The sequence below is a fragment of the Melanerpes formicivorus genome, unplaced genomic scaffold (genome assembly GCF_026170545.1).
Source record: "Melanerpes formicivorus ecotype bairdi unplaced genomic scaffold, bMelFor1.0.p_v2 SCAF_22, whole genome shotgun sequence".
NCBI lineage: Eukaryota > Metazoa > Chordata > Aves > Piciformes > Picidae > Melanerpes > Melanerpes formicivorus.
The window spans coordinates 10,594,774-10,607,205 of record NW_027142374.1 but is presented as its reverse complement, the minus strand read 5'-3'; the positions used below and the strand labels follow the sequence as shown (position 1 = coordinate 10,607,205).

Below are 12,432 nucleotides of genomic sequence, written 5' to 3'. Positions count from 1 at the left end.
CTCGGCTGAATTCAGCACAGAGGGGCTCCAAACTGCGAGGAACCGTTTCCTTTTGCATTCCATTTTGGGCAGCTCTGTCCAGTTCCATCTGTCCATCATCAGCCAGGGAATGGCGATTTTTTTGTGTACCCAGAGGCACAGCTCTGAACAAAGTCCTCTCAAGACAAGCACCAAGAGCTCACACGTACTTTCTTGCATAGGCTGGGTAAGGGCCGAAAAGAGCAAGAACAACATATTTTAGTGCAGCTACAACAGCAGATTTTTGTTCTTCTCTTTCAACTTCTGTGGGGCTTCATGCTGTGTCCTTTCCTGAAGCCACTTCCCCGCATGAAGATACAATCGAGGCTAGGATAGAAAACCGTGCCCACACCATCTGTTCTAGGCAACAGCAAAGAGAAGTCTTTACTTCCACAAGCTATTAAAGAAAAGTGAAGAACAGGTTATTCTCCCTTGGAAAAAGCTCTTTGTGGAATCAGAAGTGTGGCATAGCAGGTCATACTGGGTTTGGCTGGGGTAGAGTTAATTTTCCTCACAGTAACTGGCAAGGGGCTGTGGTGCTGGAAGCAGTGTTGATAACTTGAGAATATTTTGGGTACTGCTAAGCAGTACTTAAAACAGAGTCACAACCTTCTCTGCTACTCACCAGTGAGTAGGCTGGGCAGGGACAGGAGCTGGGGAGGGGACACAACTAGGACAGCTAACCCCAGCTAACCCCAGCTAACCCGGTATCCCATGCATGGGACGTCATGCTCAGCCATAGAAAGCTGGAGACATTTGAAGTGGTGCCGTTTGTTTTCCCAAGTTATGTGCGATCGAGCCCTGCTTTCTTGTGGATGGCTGAACACCTGCCTGACGATGGGAAGTGGAGAATGCATTCCTTGTTTTGCTTAGTTTGCGTGCGCAGCTTTTGCTTTACCTGTTAAACTGCTTTTATTTTAACCCACCACTTTTCCGGTACTCTCCTCCATCCCTGCGGAGGGAGTGAGCGAGCGGCCGCACGGGGCTGAGTTCCTGCCTGGAGTTACAACACGACACAAACGAAAGCAGAAGACGAACCATCGGCACCGGACACCTCGCAGCCCGCAGTAACGCCTTAGCGCCTCACCCCCACCCGCAGCCAGTTCTGTGCCTGGGGGCGGAGCCAGTCCTCCACACATGACGTCACCGCCCCGTTCCACCCCCGTCCGCCCCCGCGCCGCGGTGGTAGCGGCTGGGCGCTCGGCGACATCCGGCTCCGCCCCCTCTCCCCGCGCCGTTGGTACATCCCGGGATCGCCGGGCAGCCGGCGCAGGAGTCGGTGCAGCCTGGGCTCTTTCCCCCCCTGCGTCTGGCTCAGTGGTAGAGGCCGTGATCGCTCCTGTTCGTCAGCGTTGCCGTTGCCTCAGTTGGAGCTCGCTGCTGCTGCCGCCGCCGCCGCCGTTTCTGGGCGCCCCGTGATCCCTCTGATAGTGTATGAGTGATCTATAACCCTGAGCCTATCATGTCCACTCCGGCCCGTAGGCGCCTCATGCGGGACTTCAAGAGGTACTGAGGCCGCTGGCTAAGGGGAAGGAGGAGGGCGGGCGGGAGGACAACGAAGGGCCCGGCTCTACCGGGGAAGGAGGGGGGCAGCACAACATGGCGGCGGGGTAGGGCGCGCTCCGCTAATTGCGTAGCGTTGGTTGACGCTGCCTGCTGGCGGGTTACGATGTTGGCGCAGGGGCGGGTAGCTACCTGCCTGGGTTACGCGAAGTGCGCAGCGGCGGCCTCTCGCTGCGCGAGGGGCGGCGGGGCCAGCGCCTCAGCCCTTCCTGTGCCCCGCAGGCTGCAGGAGGATCCCCCGGCCGGGGTGAGCGGAGCCCCCTCCGAGAACAACATTATGGTATGGAACGCCGTCATCTTCGGGTGAGTCGGGCAGGGGTGGGAAGCGGGGGGGCGGCAGGCCGCGGGGGCCGCTGTTGCTCTGCCTCCGGGAGGGGCTCAGAGCTGGGCAGCCCGCGGGGTAACTCTGTGCTCTGCTTCCCTCCTCTAGGCCCGAGGGGACCCCCTTCGAGGACGGTAAGTGCGGCTACATGCGGGTCCGGTGTTTGGCTTTTCTTGGGGTAAAGGGCTGCAGTTTTGGCACGGCCTTGGTCTGTCGGTGCTGTGGACTTTGCAACAGGTGTGGGCCGGGGGCTGGAGCAGGGACACGGGTGCGTGTTCACCAGACCACACACCCGAAAGCTGCACTTGCGTAAAGCCAGCGCTCGCTTTTTTTTTTTTAATCCTCTTAAGGAAGTGTTCTAGATTTAAATTGCTATGCTGATTTACAGAAACTCACAAATTAGCTTGTAGGAGCTTGCTTGTAATCACTAAATCTGACTATCCTAAGCCTAATTTAATGTACCGTTTTAAGGATCTCCAAGCTTCTCTGCTGAATCCTGGATCATGTTTTTAGGGACACTTATATTTGGAAAACTGTTGAAAACCTGGTGTTTTGAGTTCTTTTTTCTGATGCTGGAAGTGTTCTGTGAGTATGTCCCAATGTGAGTCAGCTGAAGTAGGAAATAATAGGCTGAATGTTGGAGGAAGTTCAGAACAGTCTTTTTTTTTTATTGTTTCTTTTTTTTTTGGCTTCTACTTCACTGCTGTGATAGGTAACATTCAATGTTAAATTAAAAGTACTGGGTAACTTTAGAAGCTGACTAAGTATGTCCTGGTAACATAAGTGTGTCCATAACTTCTGTCTGGCCTTACTGTCTGTTACAGCTTTACTGGTGCTGTATGAAGACTTCAGCATCTTAGTGAAAACTTGTTAGACATGAAATACTGTCTAACTGAAATCAGTGATGCTTTTCTTTAAAGATACTTTCAGTGCAAGCTATAATTAATCCTAGATCTCCATGACTCATGACAAAAGCATAGGAAAAATTCTTTAACCCTTATGTTGTTCTTGGCTAACTCCTTTGTGTCTTGTTTGTCCTCAGAGGTAGCACCTGTGAGCATGCTTGGAAATTGCAGATGATGATTCTTTTTTTTTGTTTTTCCTGAGAAGATTTCAGAGGTTTTAAGTACTTCAGTCCTAAGGAAACTTCAGAGTCTTCACTTAGATTTTGTGGTTTTTTAATGCATCTGATTAGTTAAGAAGCTTGCTATAATAGTTGCTTCCGACATCCAACGTTTAGAACTTGAGCATTCCATAGCATCGCATAACAGGACAGATAGACTAAAGGTATTGTGTTACCACACAAGCCTTAAAGAGAGGAGCCCTTCAACTTGTGTGAGCTTTGTTAGAGCTGCTTAGATTCTTGGTGCACTGCCACTAATGGGGTGATTCACTGTTTGGAGCAGAAAGCCATCTCCTTACAGTGTGCTAAAATGCAGGTTGTTGCCGTGTGCCGGCTTGTCTGGCTCAGTGTGGGGTTAAAAGATGCTATAAGGGCTCTTTTCCCGTGTATTTATCTTTAGATGCAGAAGGCTGGAGACTACTTTTGAGATTCCTGACATCCTGATTTCCTCTGCACTTTCCACAGTGGCAGTATTGTGTCTTTATCTCAGATACTTAGGACATGTTGCGCTTGTAGCAGTTTGAAGTTCAAACAGATGCTTGAGTCTGCTGCTGCTGTCCTACTGCTTTGGTTGATCTAATAGTACAATCTTGGGGTGTGATGGATTGCTCTTTTCATAGCAAAGTGTGTGTTTTCACAGTATGCTCTCAGGAAAACAGATATGTCTTGTGTGGCAGGATATGCTTATCTCCTTTTCTCTGGGACATATCTTACCTTGTGTGAGATAACAAAATACTAAGTGGTGCCTAGAGATATGGGCGTGTTGGTGCCTCAGCTGTGCTTTTCCATTAAGTGAGTAGAGCAGTACAGTTCAGATTCAGTTTAGCTTAACATAGGTAAAATTAAGGGAATTTTTATTTAACAGTATTGGGCTTTTAGTGTGGGCTGCTTCTGTGACTGCAGGTCCTTGTGAGTCAAAGGTGCACTCAGGGGCTCTGTAATCCTTCCCATGAAGCCATTGCAGGGCAGCGTTTTTCCAGAGTTGCTTTGTGTTTTTGTTTTAGGCTCTTTCACTTCCTGAAGATACTGCAAGGCTTCAGATACTTTCTTGCCTGTGAAATGGCTATATATATTATTAATTTATTTTATGTTAAAGTGTGTGAAATATCTATCTATCTATTATTCTTTTCTGTTACAGCAGAGGTGCAATAATTTCAGCACTGAGAATTACAGTTCTTTACTCTCATTCTGGTGAGACCCTTCTGCAGTCTTTGCTTCTGAGTTTTCCTAGCTTTGCCTGAACTGGAAACTCAAAGTTCAGACACATTTGTTTACTTGCTGTGTAGCATAATGCAGCTAACAACCCTCCCTACCCTCCACCCCCGGACTTCAGAGGGTGTTTTCACAACTCAGTGTGCAGGCTGCCTTGGCCTAGGAGCAACTGCTAATTTAGATCGGCAGCATAACTTCCATATTCTGGTTTCAGAGGATTCAATTGCAGGTGTCTGCAGTAGGACCTAGGATATATTCATTCTGCCATTTACCACATTTCTAAGAATCTGTGTGCTGTCACAGTGATGGAAACCCAGGTTCTCCCAGTCTTTCAGACCAGTTTCTCTGAAACTGGATGATGACATTGTGGTTAGTGCAGGATTCCTGGCTTTGAGAGAGTTAAGTAACACAGCTATTGTGCTGTCCTGCCTTGCTGTGGTCGTGCAGGAGGCTTGGGCAGAGAAAGCAAGGCATTTGCTGTCTCTATGGTTTGTTCCTTGCTTTTGGAACATGGATTCTGTATTCCCATGCAGGAGAAGCAGCAATCATCCCTGCTTTACAGGCAATGGAACAGAGGGCTGTTCTGATCCTTGCAGTGAGAAGAGTCTGGCAAGGAAATGAGTGATACTCTGGTAGTGGTTACTTGGGCCAGTGTATGGGTCATGGAAAGGGTTCCCTGTTAGCTGTGTGAGAGGCTTACTTTGTGAGGTAGGGAAGACACATCAACAAGGTAAGTGCAGGAGAGCAAAGGGAATGTGCCAATATTGGTGATGATCCTAATACCAATGATGACAGTAATTATATTTCAAAATTGGCTGCCTAGGGTAAGCCACAAGAAATACCAGTTGAAAGCTTTAAAATTAGTGAGAAGAGATTGGACACTGAAGACCTGATCCCCAGTGGTGTGTGTTGTGATACCTCTTTCACTTGTGTGGGCTTTGACTGTGAATGACCCTTGGACTTCATCAAATCTCTGGATTTGTCCTTCAGTAAAGCTCAACAATGAGGTGGTTACCTTACTGTGGTAATGGCTTTCAAAGAGCCACTGCCATTCTAGGTGCCACTTGGAAACTTGAGAAGGTAGATACTGCAGCTGGAAGCCATCTTACCCATGCTGTTGTGTTACTGTTGGGGCAGATAGAATCCACTACTGAAAGGGAAGCTAAGACTAAACTGCCCTTCTTCCTGTTTTTTGGCCATTTTCTCTGTTCCCTCAGCTCCCACTTTAGTCAGTGTTACAGAACAGCATTCATTCAGGAATGCATGTTGAACTCTGTCTGATTGATTGTGCTCAGTTTTCAGCCTTCTGCCACGGAAGAAGGTGCCTGCTTGCCTACCTTGTAAGAAGGATAGTGAGAGCTAGAACCAGGGCAGGGAGAGCTGGGAGTCTCTTTAGAATTGAGTCTCTTAGGCATTCACTTCTGAAGGGTCAGTAGTGCTTGGGGTTGTCACCATGCAGGGAAGGAAAGATAGTCATGAGCTGATGTTTGCAGCTGGTAGTTGTTACCAGCTTTCCAGTTCTGGCTTTCAACTGGTCTGGCTCTCTGCCTCTGGATTAGTTGTAGTGGAGCTGGAAAGCCTCACTGCAGACTTCTGTTAGTTTGAACTCCTCTTGTTCCTTTTGTTTTGCAGTAAGATAGCATGCTGTTGGCTCTCTGCTCTTGTCAGGCTGCTAATGAAAAAAAACCAAACATGCAAAAACTTATCTTTAGGGTGTTGTGACTTCCTGCTGTTGTGTGCAAAGCTCTGAAGCATCTGTACTGTGTCTTCATACGTAAACTGGAACGTCAGGCAATGACCTTCATTTCTTGCAACTCAATGTTACAGTTTATCTCCTTATATAGGAAGGAGTCCCTGGGAAATACTACAGGTCCTTCCTGATCTTAAAGAAGAGAAAAGGAATTGAAAAGTCTGTTCTCTGGTCACCAGCTGTGGGCGTGTTTGCGAGCCAGAATGAAGGAACACATTAATTATACTAGGGCTGGAAAACTGCATCACAGGAGGAAGCAAGGATGAGCTTTATATCCGAGCCCCAGAGTCCTAGTTTGGGCACTGTGTTGAAGGACACACACCTGTCACTGATGTGTAAGAATGACCTTCCAGAAGAGGCAGTGTGTGCGCCCTGGCAGCTTGCTCCAGCCATTACTGTAAGGCATGTTCCTAGTACAGGAGAGCTCTGTGTTTATACAAAGCTGTTTGAGCACACCTAGGAACTTCATAACCTGACACCCAGATTGGTTGGTCTGAGGTGATAGCCATGGGTGTGTGGAGTTTCATAGTCACTGATGGAATCACTAACAGTACTCAGTCCCTTGCACCTGTATTTATGCAGCTTAGTTGGCAGATTTCATATTCTCAGATTGTCATAGCCTGAGGAGAAGGGCTGCCAGAACTTAGGTTGGTGCAGGCTGCTGGAACAGTTGGATTGGGACATTACAGTCTCCTGTTTCCGCTCTGATCAGCCTTTCCCGAAGGAAGGCTGGCTAGTGTGAAGCAAGTGATCAGGAAGTGTCTGGTTTGGATGCTGCTTTCAATGCTACTTTTCTCCAGTATGACCTGCTTACCACAGAGTTGTTGATAAAAATGTATTTTCTTGAAATTCAAACAGGAAATAATTAAGAAGGTGCTTGTCACGATAGCAGACTCCAGGCTCAAGGACCTATTAAATCATGTCCTGTTACACAGATGGTTCTACACCCACTTGTGGTGTTTTCACTGTGTACTGGGATTAGGCTTTGTGGAAGAAAACCTCAAGGGCAGATTTACTTCCTTACACAAACCTTCTGACTGGGGTGGTGGCTTTGGCAACAGAAGTCAGTCACGGGAGGTACGCTTGTACAGGTACTGTCTCAGACTTCATAGTTAATGATTAGCTCTGAAGGGAGTAGAAGAATCATTGTAGGACTAAGCAATCTGTATGGAATATCCAGTGTGCATGTGTAAGAGTATCAGGTTGTGCTTGTGGAGGGATGTAACTTACTCATCCCTTGTGTACATTAATTCTGAATAAAGGTTACTTATCTCTCTCCCAACTCCAGGAACTTTCAAACTTACAATAGAATTCACAGAAGAATATCCGAATAAGCCACCTACTGTTAGATTTGTCTCTAAAATGTTTCATCCAAATGGTAAGTACTTAATCACTGCTGCTTTCTGGTTTGTTTGTTAAGTTACAGCATGCTATAGTGCTGTAGGAAAAGGTCCATTTATTATAGAAGTGGCTACTACCTAATAAACCAGCAAAATTCCACTGTGGTCCTGTGATTGTGGTAAGGAGAAATTGAAATGAAAAGGGTACTGAAAGCAGCTACCTACCTGCAGGTGCTACAGCACAGTACTGGCAAGACTCTTCTCCCTCAACTGCCTGTTAGAGTATTTTATAGGTGGATAGCAGTGCTTTGGACTTTTGTCTATAGGTATTGCATACAGCTGCTGAGTGCAGTTACCTTTTATCACTTTTCTTCCCAAAATGATACACCTGGAAATACGCCGCTTGTTTCCACCTCTAGCCAGTGACAGTCTGAGTGTTTAATTGATTCTCTTCCTTGGGCCTCAGAGGTTGTAGCTGGATTCCTTTGTCTCCATACAAACAATAGCTTTGAGAAGAAATACTGGAAGCTTTCAAATGTAGCAAGTAAGCCTGTGGCTGCAGTGCTGAGGGAAAGGGTTTCTAAAGCTGCCGTGAGAAAGGTGACTGAGCACTGACTGTTGCAGATAGTTTCTGGGAAAGCTTTGTGCATAACCAGCTTTCCTGTGTTCTTTATTTGGTTTACTTGTGGGCAGCTTAATTGCTTTTTTCCCCTTAAAATCTATTCATGGTTTTCCATAGTGGTAGTTGCAGTATAAACAGGGGTTGAGTTTAAATACCTCAGGCAGCTGGTAGTGATAAGCTTTACCTCTTCACTACCTACAGGCTTGATTGCTGGATTTCAGTCTCAGACACTGTTGCCTTTTGTAGTGTTTGTCAGTGTGTAGGTTTCAGGATCAGACAGCATCAGGAAAAAACTGAGTAGCTGTACAACTTTAACTTACTAACTTCTTACATCTTTTCTAGTCTATGCAGATGGTAGTATATGTCTGGATATTCTTCAGAATCGTTGGAGTCCTACTTATGATGTCTCCTCCATCTTAACATCCATACAGGTAAAAACTGTGTGAAATGGCAGAATGAGATTGGGGTGCTTGGACAGGAACACTTGGGCAAACACTTTTTTTTGCCCCTGACAGCCAGGGGCAAAATGTGCTGCATGCTTCCCAGCTGTATGTTCATCAGACAGTGGCAGCAGGTGGTCACTGATGGGCCCCTTGTCACTGCTTGGCTGTGAGTTAGTCAGCTGCACTGCTGAGGGTTGAGAGCGACAGCAAAAGCTCCCAGTAACTCCCAAGTGCAGTAACCCAGCGGGCCGTGCCTGTCTCTGGGGTAACTCCTGCATCTTCTTAGTGTGGACAGTTCAAGGAATATGTTGGAGAACTGCACATGCTTTCACCTGCCTAAGAGTCTTTTTCTCTCTGCACAGTCTCTATTGGATGAGCCAAACCCTAACAGCCCAGCAAACAGCCAGGCAGCTCAGCTATACCAAGAGAATAAGCGGGAATATGAAAAACGGGTTTCTGCAATAGTAGAACAGAGCTGGCGTGACTGTTGACCCAGGATGATGCAAATGAACACTCTGTTGATGAGGAAAATAAACAAAGTGTCCGAGTCATCTTTTTCCTCCTAGCATTTACTTTGAAAGCAGAATAGCTGTTGTGCTGTTGCCACCCTCCCTTGCTGAAGCTTCTTCTCCTTGGACATCAGAAAGCACCCACTTTGAAGTCAAATGTTCTGTACTTGGGTTACTTGCAAAAGAGTTACTGATGCTGAAATTCATTTTCTGTGGTCCCTCTCCAGTCTTAGGGCAGTATTGTGCATTTCTGTAGTGTACACTAAGCTTTTAATTGTAATTGTGTTATACACAGTGATGCTTATGTGTAGCTTGATAAAAGGGATGTTTATATACATACACATTTTTTAACTGATATTATCTAAAGTGCTGATGTTTCCAGGCTGGTCATTTACCTCTACTATTGATTTAGACCCCACTGCATTTGTAAGTTACTAAGTGAAGAAAACCTCATTTCCCTTTTGTATTGGTTTATCCACTGCTTACACATGGAGAAAAAAAACCCAAACAGCTCTTAAATTGATTCCAATTCAAAGGTTCAGTAAGATTGTGGAATGCTGGCTAGTTCTGCACTTCACATGCAAGATTTATGTACAGATATACATAAATCATTACAGCTGTGGTACTTTGAACTTTGCTTAGGGTGAGAAACAACCCCTTTTTTTTTTTTCTTTCATCTTAATTTTCTTTTAAAGGGCATGGCTACAGAGGCTGAGCAGTGTTTCTGTAGTCAGGTCCACTGTTACTGGAGAAAGCCAGGTAGAGCTGTGGTACTCTGAGCAAAAGGCCTTCCTACACTGAGGAAGAAAGAGGCAAAACCTGAAGTGTTCCAGTGGTGGAATAACTCTCCTTTGGTGTCTTTCTCTCTTGCCCCTTATCATTAGCTGAGGAAGGTCAGTTCTTTGGGATCCAACTTTGCCTCGTGGAAAGTTTCAATAAAGCGTGGGGCAGGCAAGTCTCTGCAGTTTCTGCTCTTTGTAGATTACTCTGTGGTTTGTGAGCTACTGCTGCATGCTTAAGTTTTCCCTCAGTTTTATGAAAGTACTTTTTCAACTCTGAGAAAAAAACACAAAACCAACATTTGTAAGTCCAGACTCACTTTTTTTGTAAGGCTAAGTTTGTACATTTGGATACAGTACCTTAAGCAGCAGTGTGGGATGAAACCTACAATTGTGTTGTCCACTGTTCCAGTGTCTTTTGTGTGCACATTGGTCTGTTAGTCAAGAAGTTTAACTTTGCACAAGTAACCCATGTAAGAAACTGTACATTTTTCAAACTTGTAAATAAAGTGTAACCTTAGTGCTTATTGTATAAATAGGCAAGAGGTGTACAGCTCTGGTTATTTTAACTGGGAGGACAAGAGGCTGGTATGGGCTCAGGCTCCAGGTAGACCCTTCAAGCAGGATTATGAACTAGTTTCTGACCTTCTGGGCAGTGGTTGTGCTGGGGTAGAAGCTGTGCCAGGTGTAGTGTGGAGGTAAAACCAGCTCTTCCTGCCAGAAGGCAGGATGGGGCAGGACCAAGTAGCTGAGAAAAGGAGGAACAGGCACCAGTCTTAGCAAAAACAGCACCTGCAGGAAGCCCAGAGCTGTTGTGCCTGCCTGGGAGTGAACAGAAAGGAGCTTACAATGAGTTGGTTACAGCACTGAATGGGCTCAGTAATGAACTGGTACAGGAACTGTATTTATTTTTCTCTTGTTTCATGTTGGGGAGAGCAGAACTAAAAATAATTGACACCACAGAAGCTGGTACTGCTGCTTAGCTACAACTAAGATAGAAGTTGCTGGGCTCCCTCAAAAATTAAATCAGGATTTGTACCTACTGTGACACCAACTCCCAACCCTGAGCAGGCTTCATGTCTCACAGGGGCAGCCTTTTACCACTGAGGTCCCATCTGTGTTACATATGCTCATGTTCCTGAAGGTTAGTGGGTGCAGTCTCTGGTGTAGAGAGAAAAGGCTGGATGGCACCAGTCTGCCTCATGGAAATGAGTTTAAGCAATTCCTATACAAGACTGTCCCAACTCGGAGTGAGTCAAGCAACAAGTGCCTAAGTTGCAGCCACCAAGTTACAGAGCAGTGCCAAAAAGACCTCCCAGCCTCAATCCAAGCCTACCACTTGCACTGCTGGGGATAACTGAGGCCAGCCAAGAGTATGCTCACCATTGCTCTGTACTAGCAGGCACACCTCTTTCTGAGGGGCCAAGTTGTTCCAATGTCACAGAAGCTCTCGTATCAACCCTGCCACTTTTATATTTGTCTTACCTTGTAGTGACCACAATAAAAAACAACTCAGGGTAGCCAGAAACAAGAGCAGCACAAAGCTGCAAAACATGTCACCCCCACACACCTTTATAGTCCTCTTCAGTAGGGCCTTCATCTAACTTCATTTTCCCCCACATGCTGGTTCTCCAGAACACTCACTGTGACAAACACCTGGGGCTGGAGAGTCTGGTGATGCTTTAGTTCAAACATGCAGCCACCAACTGAAGAGGAAGACCACAGATGGGCCCTGCACAGAGGTTCCACATGTTGCAGAGGTAGGTGGCCAAGAGGGCCAGCTGCTACCCAGGACAGGAAAAGCGATACCCTGCACAGTCTCACACCAGGCAGCTACCCCTGTTGAGGCACAGGTACATGTAGCCAGCCCTCCCCCCTGCCAAGAGGCATTTTTCATCCTGATCACCGCAGTGGAGCTCTCACTGCCTTTCTCAGCATCACCCAGCTTTGAAGACCTGCTGCAGAGCCAAGTGAGGGAGGGGGAGCTGTGCTCCTGCTTGCAGGAATAGCTGCCTAGAAAGTACCAGGCTTCTTCCACTCCTACATCACCATCTGTTAAGAGCCCAGCATTCTTGAGAGCAGGTTTCAGAAGAAGAGGGAATAATGCACAATAAAACCAAACCCCCCAACACGGTTCAGAAGTAAGTGCCAGATCATTTTTCTACAGAGCAGCAGCATTAATTCCTGCTGTCCAAGCAAGCAGACACCTGCAGCCATCCAGCCAAGGAAGGAACCCTCACTTTCTTCTTCCTGAACAGCTCTCACCTAACAGGGCAGCCTCCTCACACTGATGGGATGAAAAATGCTTTTAACTGCATCACCAGGATATTCTGCTGAGAGTACTTAAAAAGAGCAGGAGGTGGGAAAGCAGCTAAAGGATGATGTAAAGGATGGAGAGGCAAATATAGGCAACAAAAACCTCCACGATAGCTGAGACACAAAGCACAGGAGCCCAGACAAAAATACTTTTCACTAGGACTGGCTTCTTGCTGAAGAACCATCAGCAGGCCCTACTCGTGGCAGAAAAGCCCAGCACCTCTAGCCACAGCTCACTCTCAGCTCCTCCAAGGTAGTTCCTAACCTCTGCTTTCCAAGCACAAAGTAAGAATTTCTCCAAGACTCACAGTGCAGTGTCCTGTGGCACTGGTGGCAGAACAGCACAGGCAGAGGTCAGTCTCTGCCTCTCTGGCACAGAGAGAAATGCTCCAGCCTCCTGGCAGCTCATGCCAGTCCTGGAGAGATGCCACAGAC

At 46.7% G+C, this 12,432-nt stretch overlaps 1 protein-coding gene across 1 annotated transcript; it reads left to right on the top strand.

The window, feature by feature from the left end:
• Positions 1-1,239: 1,239 nt before the first annotated feature.
• Positions 1,240-10,224, top strand: UBE2A (ubiquitin conjugating enzyme E2 A). Its single transcript, XM_068152145.1, has 6 exons — positions 1,240-1,524; positions 1,804-1,884; positions 2,012-2,037; positions 7,277-7,366; positions 8,293-8,381; positions 8,756-10,224. Exons 1-6 carry the CDS (start codon positions 1,481-1,483, stop codon positions 8,882-8,884), a joined length of 459 nt encoding a protein of 152 aa, XP_068008246.1. The 5' UTR covers positions 1,240-1,480; the 3' UTR covers positions 8,885-10,224.
• The last annotated feature ends 2,208 nt before the right edge of the window (positions 10,225-12,432 follow it).